At 42.8% G+C, this 10,290-nt stretch overlaps 1 protein-coding gene across 5 annotated transcripts in view; it reads left to right on the forward strand.

The window, feature by feature from the left end:
* Window positions 1-9,641, forward strand: part of EPB41L5 (erythrocyte membrane protein band 4.1 like 5) — a 52,288-nt gene extending 42,647 nt beyond the window's left edge. For 4 of the 5 annotated variants that reach the window (XM_054636643.2, XM_077181623.1, XM_077181627.1 and 1 more), the window contains exons 20-26: window positions 460-521; window positions 1,172-1,282; window positions 1,835-1,928; window positions 2,852-2,929; window positions 3,757-3,798; window positions 4,182-4,309; window positions 4,818-9,641. In XM_054636643.2, the coding sequence (XP_054492618.2) occupies window positions 460-521; window positions 1,172-1,282; window positions 1,835-1,928; window positions 2,852-2,929; window positions 3,757-3,798; window positions 4,182-4,309; window positions 4,818-4,875 (573 nt within the window). In that variant the 3' untranslated portion in view covers window positions 4,876-9,641. The remainder of the gene's footprint in view (window positions 1-459; window positions 522-1,171; window positions 1,283-1,834; window positions 1,929-2,851; window positions 2,930-3,756; window positions 3,799-4,181; window positions 4,310-4,817) is intronic. The other variant, XM_077181624.1, reaches the window with a different exon arrangement.
* The last annotated feature ends 649 nt before the right edge of the window (window positions 9,642-10,290 follow it).

A 10,290-nucleotide genomic window follows, 5' to 3' on the forward strand; every position in this document is an offset into this window, starting at 1 on the left:
AAGGGTGTTCCAGGAGCCTTGTCCAAGGCAGAGTCAAGGGCTTCTCACAGTGATAATGGTTCTGTACTGGAATGGTTGCCCAAGGAGGAATTTCTGTCCTTGATGATACTCAGCAGGTAACAGGACAAGACCGTGTGCAAGCCCTGGTTTGAGAGGTCATTGAGACAGGTAACCTCCAGAGGTTGCCTTCTAATCAAGCAATTAAGTCACTAAGACTGGGCTTTTTGCATATTGTAGTAAATTCCTTAGCAAATAACAGTATTTTATTTGGTTTTGTTGGTGAACTATTTTTATTTCTGCACTGAAGTTGTCATGGAATTGATGTTGTAAGTCCCTGAGTTGTAGATGAACAGCACTTTTTTGTGCTGGGATAGAGACACTCTACTGTGAATCTCAGAACTGACACAAGATGCAAACAGGTATCAGAAATGTCTGTCTCTGTTCATTTCTTCTTCTCAGGTTGGAAAAGATGACAGCATGACAGGTGTCAAGAATTCCAATATTCAGGAGGCTGCTGCCAGGTAGTGAATAGATTTGTAAGAAACATGTCATTTAGTTACCTCACTGCAGAACTGAGAATCTGCAGTTTAGTGTGGTCTGCCAGTGGCTCAGTCACCATTGCATTTTACCTTGCATAGGGTACCTTAACCTCGTGAGTGTGAAGTGGTTTTGAGAAGAAAACCAGGATTATAACTGCTAAGTGTTATTATATACAAGATAATACAGATGCTCTTTATTCTCCCATACCTGATGACCATTGTTACAACAGCAATTTCAATCACTAATTATTTCTGAAATGTGAACAACTTCGGTGTGGGGAGAGGGGATGAGTCTGTTCACAGTAAATGTTTTCTAGTGGAGGAAAAAAAATTGTATACAAACTCCTGCAGTGCCAGTTTCCTAAGAATTACTAAATATGAAATGATTGCAGGTCCAGTGGGACAGCAGGAATTAAAAAATGTAAAAGGTTACCACATCTAACTTCTTGACCCTTTGTGACGATGCACATGTGGCACATCTCAAAGAGCAGAGGGTGATACTGTAAATAAAATGTACAAATAAAATCTACATTAGCAGTCCCAAAACTTTGTTGTAACAAGTGATTCATAAAGAGCTTTCCATGGAAGGTTGTACCTGTTTTCTCTTTTTGTTTTTTGTTGGTTTGTGCCAGGAACCTTATCCTGTCAGGCAAATCACAGAGCAGTCCCCCAGCAACCAGTCCAGTATTTCAAGATCCAAGAGAGCTGCTGAAAGCAATCCCTGCTTCAAACACCTTTGTTCCGTAAGTGACTCTGGAGAAACATGGTTCTGGGGTAAGGGGACCACGTGCGGGGTATGATGAGGGCTGAAAAGATGAGGAACAGCTGCTGAGCATTTCGGCTGCATCTAATTAGGTTTAGGGATGCATTTTGAATTACCGTTGCAGCAGTTAATCAGTGGGCCAGGCCTCGGGGTGAGTATCCTTGCAAGCAGTAAGAGAATCTCTCTCATCTTGTGAAAGGACTGAGATTCCTGACATCCTGCTGCCCCTGACTCTAAAGAGGAAGATAAGAGGATGACAGGGAAGGCTTCAGGCAAATTAGACACAGGGGCTGAAGAAACTCCTTTGAGATAGAAGACATGGATACCGTTGGGTCTATGCACAGCTGTAGCTGGAACTGTGGGAGAGAGCAGTAATCTGTGGAGGTAGTTGGAAGGCATTTACATTAACATACGAACACCAGTCTTTTGTCTGCCTCCCTGGAACTGGTGTCAAGGTTTTGAGCTGTCCGGGAAGCAGCCCTGTTCCATGCTATCCAGGCAGAGTGCTAATGAGGATGTTTTCCCCTTTCAGTAATACCTTGAATGAGGACAATGCTGACTCTAACCATGAGGACCTGCTAATTCCAGCTAATCTGGCTCCAGCTGAGGAGGCCGCTGTTTCAAAGGTATCACCACCTGCCAGCCTGGAAGGTTTCTGTCACATTCTGAGTTCTGATGCCTCCAGGCAAGCCCAGCAGACCTTGCTGCATGCCTCTCATAGCTCTGTGAATGCCAGCCGCTGGGGAATGCCAGAGAGTGCTTTCTAAAGCAGGCAGGGACACTGCACAGATCTTTCCAAAGGCCATTTCTGCGTGTCCTTTCCAGTTCATGGCATAACTCTTATTTTTCTAAACTGGTTATTTTTCTCACACTGGAGGGAGCCCCTTGCATCCCAAGGATTTCATGCTTCAGTAAGAAGGTGGTAGGGATGAAATTCTGACATAGGCAGTTCCTATCAAAAGAACCACAGAAGGAAAAGTTTAAATTTAGATGTTCATTTGTTATACCTTAAGGTATTTTTTAACTGGATTCCATGAAGAGCACAAATTCGGGGATTAAAATTTCTTTTGTCCCTCTTTAGAAGAAAAGCAGAGTCCATCCAATAACATTGGACCTGTGCTGCCTTTACTTGAGCAGACTGACAGATTGTTCTGGATGACCAAAACATCCTGCCCTGTAGCTGTTTGGCCTCTAAACCAGTATTACATAGTTGATCCCCCTGAATAATCATAAATTTCACTGAATTAAACACCCCACTCTAGACCTTGCTGAGCTTTCAAATGGTGCATACCCCACCTTCACAGAGGGGAGGGGACAGTTTCACTGCTTGCTTACAGTAGCAATCATGTTTTTTCCAGTACATTAATGAGAATAAGGGAAATCAAAAGGCTATTTTAAAAGATCAAATGGAAAGACGTGAAAAAATAAGCCTGATAAAAAGTAATGTTCATTAAAGATACTGGTCTATAACTAAGGAAGCCACTAGAGTATTCAGTAGACCTGTGTGGTTGCTACTGGGAATTCAATTCAAAACTGATTTATTCCATAGAGCACTCCAGATGACCAGGACGTTTCCTTAACATCACTGACAGAGAATCTAATTGACTTTACAGAAGCCACACCTCGGGTAAATGTATTTCAAACCCAGACTTTTTCCTTTGCACATAACAGTGATTTTTACTCATGGACTCTTCTCTGGCTTTAGTGTCTGTCTGCCAGGCTTGGATCTGCAGCAATGGAAAAAAGCGATGGACAGGGATCACTGTTCACATGGCCCCCACCTGCAGGGTGGCTGGTGTAGGGATGTAGATGTGACAGCTTTGCAGGGAAATGAAGGAGCCTGGAGAGTGAACCTGTGTGTGTGCCACAGGAAGCTCTAGTACTGTTTTAGTAGAGCTGCAAGTGCCAGCCTGCTTCTCACACTTAATAAGGGATATGTAAGGGTTCAGAAATACATAATTCAGAAATTATATTTTGAAGATGTATGTACATGTGTATATGTCTGTGTATATATAGATATACACACAAATACTTGATTAGTAAACTTGTAATACTAATCAAGCCTTTTATATAGATAAAAAGAAATCTCTTGTAATCTATGCTGGCAAAAATGAGTTCTATTGTATGCACCAAGAGAAAGGGGGAAGTAGGAGGACTTTTGAACTCTTCACAGTAGTGTCCTCTGGATTAAGATTGTCCACAAAGCACTAAAAGATGATGGATTCTTGCCTTTGGAAGGGAGCACTGAGTTGAAACTGCACCCAGTGAGTGTCTGGCTCTGTGCTCAGTGGGTGCCACATCTCCAGCTAATCACTAGTGTGATTCAAAGGCTAACAAGGGGCAAATATCTGAGATTGGTTTTGGGGGAGGTGTTGTTTTGGGAGGTATGCTATTTTGACAACGTTTCTTAACTGCTTTCAACCTTTTAATTGAGTTTTTGTTTGCTTTTTGTAGGTGTCTTCTCAGCCCATTGTAACACCGAGGTGGATAGTGCCAGTGAGTTACTTAACCATTTCTTAAAGAAAAAAGCGAAAGCTTTTGTCATGATTAAGAAACAGGAGTTCAAGTTAAATAATAAAATACAATAGTTTTTAATAGTTTGATCTGCTACATTAATTTATAGACCTTCAAAAACAAAGGAAACTAATTCAGCTGGAGTAAATCAGACAACATACCCTTTTAATAGTTAAACTTCATTTTTGCTGTATTGTACTGCAGGTAAATGCCATAAAATTTCTTAAAGAATTTGTATTAGTAAAGCCCAGTCTGGAGTTTAATGAATCCTATTTTTGCCATTTATATGTAAATCATATTGAAATGTTAGCTTGTCTTGTCCTGGCTGGTGTTTTGAGTTTCTTATCTCATTCTTCCCCATTCAGACTGGACTGATTTCCAACGGGCCTTTGGGAAATAACGTTGCCTTATCTTTGAAGGCAGTGAAAGGCAGCACAGAGACCCTGATGTCCTCAGCTGGGCTGACGCCATCCCAGCAGGCACCTGAAGTGAGGTGAGCTCACTCCACAGGTCTGTGTGGGCACTCTTACTGCTTCCACTGATATAGTTACAGTGGCCATTTAGACATAATGCCTTGTTTTGCTGTGCTAATAAACTGTAGCTCTGTCTCAGTGTATAGCATTTCAAGTATGACAAATGAATGGATGTGTGTATGTTAATTCCAAGCTATAAGAGTGTCAGAAAACCCAACTGGTAGAAGCCTTTTCCCTTGCTATTCCATTCTGCCATGCCGGTGAGGCAGAATGATGGCAGTGGCAACCACCCTTGCAGTGACCACCTTTAAAGAATGGCAGTGGTGCTACTGCTGCATTGTTTAAATTTATTCTGTTTGCTCTGCTGCAGTTGTCCATTAGAAAAGTTTGTCTGTTGGTCTCATTAAGTTACATGGGAAAAAGCCATGAATGCTCTCTGAAGCAATACTCCTCTCTTGTAATGCATCATGGCAGACCTTTTTGGAGGAATGTATTTACAGAGCCTTATTTTTTTTTCACCCCTTTTAGCCCAGTTACTGAGGATGCTACAGTAAGAACAAAATGTTTACTCACCACTGAACTCTGAAAGGAGTCTCTGAAACTCTCACCTTGTAAAAACTCAAATCTTCTAACATGTCTTCATGGGATCCTTCCAAAAGACTTGCTTGGGATCAAACTCATTCTGAATGGGAGTCAGACAGCCAGCTGGTTTGCCAGGATCCAGGAAGAGACTTCTGCATTTTTCACAATAACTGGAACTGCAGCCTGAACTGGGATGTAAAACCACATGCACATTTGATGTTCTCCTTCAGGAGAAGTGAACTGTCACACTGGCGCTAGTTCTGAACTGAGGAAAAGAAAGCAGCTGTGTCCTGCTCGTGCTGGTTGATTGTTCCTTACCCTGAGCTGGCTCTGGTGCTGTAAGGTGTCGCAGAGCTCTGGGGTGTGACTGGGGCCCTGATGGCTGCGGGATAATGAACGTCGCAGGGATGAGGAGAACTCGCAGGGCCACCTCGTGGCCGTGCCCTGCACAGGGCTCTCCGTGGTGGTCACTGTCCTTCCCGCACAGCCAAGGACATTTTCTTCTGTGTGATTATTCTCTCTGGTTTTCCCTAGTTGTACCAACACATACTCTCCTTTTTGGCCTTAACCCCCTTAATAGTCCTTGCACACCCTGTTACAGTACCTGGAAAGCATGAGAATCTAGTCCATCAGTGACCAGCTGTGTAGGCTGGATTTGAGCTGCTGCTCACTGCAACCAGGAAAATGGAAATTACCTGCCAAACAGCTTGTAGCATTAGTAGCATACAGCAGAAGACTTATACTGATGATTTCATTTTCTACATGATTAAAATACATGCATTTTAGACTAGAGATCTGTATGTTTTAAGAGCCAAAGCAGTGAAGGTGTGAGTGCAGCTTGCTTCAGGAATTGCTTATTGATTAGTATTGTAGTCTTCTAGGACTAGAAAGGAAAACAGTTTTCTTGTTTCTCTTCATGCTGTTTCTGGGTGTTTTTTCCAGACACTGTGCTTAAGGTATACTTACCAGGTATTTTTGCAGCCTGAGGATACAACTGGATCAGTTTTTAATGCCACTTTGTATCCTGTTCCAAGTGTCATCTAATAGTTGTATGTGGAACAAATAACAGAAAGACTAGGGTGAAAATAGGAAAAAAGCAATTTTTTTAAGCAATTCACTTCTTTGTAGAAGGAAGGTAAGAGCACACACTGCACAGTGTGAAGGCATTTGGGTGCCCAGGTGAAATTTGGGGTACAGTGCATACAGTTCAGAGATCATTTGAGCTCTGGGCAGCAGTATCATCACATGGACACTGGTGATGTAGCCAGTGAAAAAAGTAATGCAGAGTCACAGGGAGGAGAAACAAAGATGATGAATCCCACATCTAACAGAGAAGCACAGATGAAACAACTGTGATCTTTCTTTCTGAAGAAGAGGTTTGAACCTGTGACTGAGGCTGGAGGGCATTTTCTGCATAGTGCTGCTGTTTGTAGATACTTTCATGCATGTGGTTATTAGAAACAAACTTAAATGTGAAAATTGGTTCTGGATCCTGTATGCACAACTTCATTTCTACCCATTGGCTGCCTGCACGGTGTCTCAGTGTAAACAAAGGTTTGGACCAAACTACTATGAGCTGTGCAGGTAAGCTGGGCCCAGCAAGGCTGCTGCATTCAGGCTGAGGTGTTCATGCTGCTGTTGCTCTCGTGCTCTTCTTTGCAAGATGCTGAATGAGTGTTAAGGGAGAAGCCACGTGGATTTTACATGACCCACTGCCACGTCTCAAAACCCCTGAGGCCTTAACAGGAATGTAGGGACCAGAGAAAGCTCCTAGGACTGACATACCAGAGTGACTCTGCAGGCAGTGATTTGCAGCCATTGCCTCAAGAGCCAGGATTTCAGGATTAGTGGCAGGTGCTGCAGGTGCCTCTCCAGCCAGCACCAGGGCAGCACACGGCAGGTCCTGCTCCTGCGCTGCCGGATGAGCGGAGCCACTGCCCCTGCCAGGCACAGGACTCCTGCTCCCAGCCCTTCAGCTCTCTCATTGCTACTTCCAGTTGAGTATTGGCTTTTTTTATACTTTTAAGTCTCAGCCTTACTGCTTTTTAAAATGTAGAAGATTCCTGATTCGAATATCAAATGTCTTAGTCTGGATTAATAATGCAGTTGCCAGCAAAGTTCCTGCAGGAAAAGGGAAGCAATGGCTGCAACAGTCTGCTTTCTGCACAAAGCCAGGACTGTGTGTGGAAACTTGGCACTTGCTATTCATCTGTTTGCTCAGCAGCTGAGCTGGCATTCACCAGCTACATGTGTTGGGTTTGTAAATAGACAGAATGCAGTAGCATTTTCTTAGGCATGTTTGATATTTGGCTCTTCCTGTTGGGTTCAGGAGCTCTGCGAACTGTCAGCTTGAATCCCTCCCAAAACTGGAATAACAGAAGTTTACAGTTTTCCAGCACTGTGTGTTGAATACCATCCTTAGATTCCTCCCAAGCCATCACAGCAAAATAACAAGTAAATAGCGTGTGGTGAGTGTGTCCCCTGAAATCTAAATGGTTCCAAATAACCAACTGTTATTTCAGCATGGTCAGGATAGCCGTGTTTGGAGGGGAATGTTGTGATTACATACATGCACACACACAGAAACTTCAAAGGGGCGAGGCTTTCCTCAATTTTCAGAGGACTAATATTTGAAACTTCACATAAAAATGCAAACATTTCAACTGGTAAATTGGGAACTTGCAAAATCTTATAGATTTGGGGCTACAAACCCAACTTTTCCCAGCAAAATCTGATACTTGGAGCAACTATTCACTCAATTTACCTTGATGTAGCTTACTTATCTAACCAAATCATTGCTTATGTAGGGAGCCTGGCGAGACCAAGGTGACACAGGTTTGTGATCTGAACATCCTGCAGTTTGGCATCACTGTTCTGGTTTGCAGCTAGAACTACTGTCTTGCAACATGACTGCCTAACAGGTAATGTAGCATTCCTCATCACCTGCATTTTATCAAACACAAATAGGGATAATAGTTCCTACAGTTAGTGTTATAAAGTATCAGTTAATGCCTGTGTGCTACTGAGAAAAAAGGATTTTCCTGCCATTGCTATACTATTGATTGATTGGCTATAGGGTCCAAGCTTGTTCTTAAAGTCTATTTTTTGGTATTTATTTAAAGAGATTTATAAATAAAGCTTTTGTGTGAATTTGGTGTCAGGATGTTGGCAGGTCTGCCAACCACTGAAAAGCTGTAAGAGTTGACAGGAGTGAATGAATGAATGCTAAGTGATTGCATCTGAAAGTAAAAGTGATTTTACTCCAGTCACATTCTGTGACTGGAGTAAAAGGTTTTATAGATATCTTGGTGTTTATAATAACAGCATCCCTGCCCTTATCTCAGACTGATTAACCTGAGAGAGATGCAGTTCAGTCTCACCCATTTAGGACCATCAGAGTCTGCATGTGCTGTGTGTATTTACAGGCTTAGGAAATGGGCATTAAATTGTGGGAGTTGAGGCTTTCATACACCAGAATTAAGGAAATCTCTTCTTTAGTTCAGTGGTAATAGAGTTTATTATTAGGTAATTTATAGCACATAAATTACCTACTTACCTGTTAATCAGTCATGGTTAATGAATTAGCTTGAATGTATTTGATTTTAAACTTAAATTTTTCTCATACTTTGTCAAAGACAGACAGCTATGTAAGATAATTTTGGACAATTTTTTGGACACAACTTTGGCAAGAAAATTTGCAGCCCTATTAGAGCAGCTCAGGTGAACAATGCAGCTATGTGTGGGTCTCTATACAAACTGTTTGCAGTCCTTGCCTGCTCTCCCTTTGTCTGCACCCTGCTCCTTCTCGTTTCATGAAGCAAAGATGTACTCTTGGGATGAGCGTGTCCTTCACAAACAGCACTGGATGTATTTTTCACATTGTGAACGTTTTCTGGTACAACCCAAATCTACTGGTGAAGTGATAGCAGCTAGCAGCCAGCTAGCATTTAAAGCTCTGTCTGGGCACATAGTGTTTCTGAGTTTAGGAAGCTGTAGTATCTATATACATATATATATATATATATGTAGCTGTTAGACACTGTAATGTCACAGCTTTCAAATGCAGCTGGACAATCAACTTTTCAACCAAAAGATAGACCAATATGTACTAATGGCCTTTCAGTGACACAGGGGTGATCCGGGTGTGTTTGCTCCAGGTGTTGGCACCACAGACAGGAGTGCAGGGCCCTCCCCACAGTGCCGGGCAGAGGCAGAGCTGCAGTGGCTCCGGGCAGTGCTGCTGGGGATGCTCAGCACAGCCCCATAAAGCCAGGCCTGGCTCTGTGTGGCTGCTGGTCTGAGGAGCAGGCACTGCTGGCAGCGCTGCCACACCCACAGGGCCGGGAGCCACAGGATTCTCCTGCAGAATTCACCTCCTCTAGACTGCTTGGCTTGAGCACTCTGCTCCATAAACACACACACCACCCCCACCTATATAACTGGACAAACTTATTTTTAAAGTACATAAGAATATTTTTTTAGCTAGATTTGTTTTGTTAAAGCCGCACTAACTACTGTATTTTTACTTTTTATATGTAAAGCTTGGCAATAGCTCTCAATGTATAATTTATTTGTTGGGTTTTTTATAAAACGAAGTGCACCCTCTTGCTTCTGTTTCACAACACTGGTAACGTATGAACTGTCTTAGGCACTGCACTGAGATCTGTATTGAAACTGTACATGGGAACAAGTAGATTTGTAGTCCACTCAACCCAGTCTTGGAATGTTTGTACTGTAGTTTTGTCTTAAATACACCATGTCAGTGCAAAAGTCTTGCAGAGTCATCTTTGGGCACCCTGTGTTAAATGGCACAGCACTCAGAGGTGGGTTAGCTGGGGCATGGGACACCGGGTTGCTGCTCTAAACTTAGCCTGTTGTCAGTTAAAGTGTAACTTAGGACAGCACCAAAGCTTGCAGGTAGATGCTAAAGAATTAAATGCCTTTTTTCCAACAGAGCTGAGAGTGTCCAGGAGGACTGTCAGGTGTGCAGTGCCTTTGAAAGGCAGCCCCAGGCGTGTGGCCAGAAGGAGAGCCCGAGCTGCCCAGTGTGGTTCCAGTCAGGCCAGTTAACCAAGCACCCTCACTCCTGTCTCCAGCCAGGGACTGGGCTGTGCTCTCAAGTGCAGCAGCACTGATGATTGATTGTTTAAAGGGAACTGTTTACTCCCAAGCCCTGACTTTGGTTAAATGCTAAAGATGGTAGCAAAGGGCAACTAAACCCTTTGATAATCTTTGTTTCTCAAAAACTATTTGGAAAGTATCAAAAGGAAGAGAAATTACTCCATCCTAATGACTAAGCTCATAGGAGATAATTTCTCTTGTGGCGTAATTTGTTATGTAGGTCAAACTGTGATCCCACTGATAAATCACTGAATTGTTCTTCAAATCCACTTACAATTTAAAACAGTGAAACATTTAG

Source organism: Agelaius phoeniceus, chromosome 7 (assembly GCF_051311805.1).
Source record: "Agelaius phoeniceus isolate bAgePho1 chromosome 7, bAgePho1.hap1, whole genome shotgun sequence".
NCBI lineage: Eukaryota > Metazoa > Chordata > Aves > Passeriformes > Icteridae > Agelaius > Agelaius phoeniceus.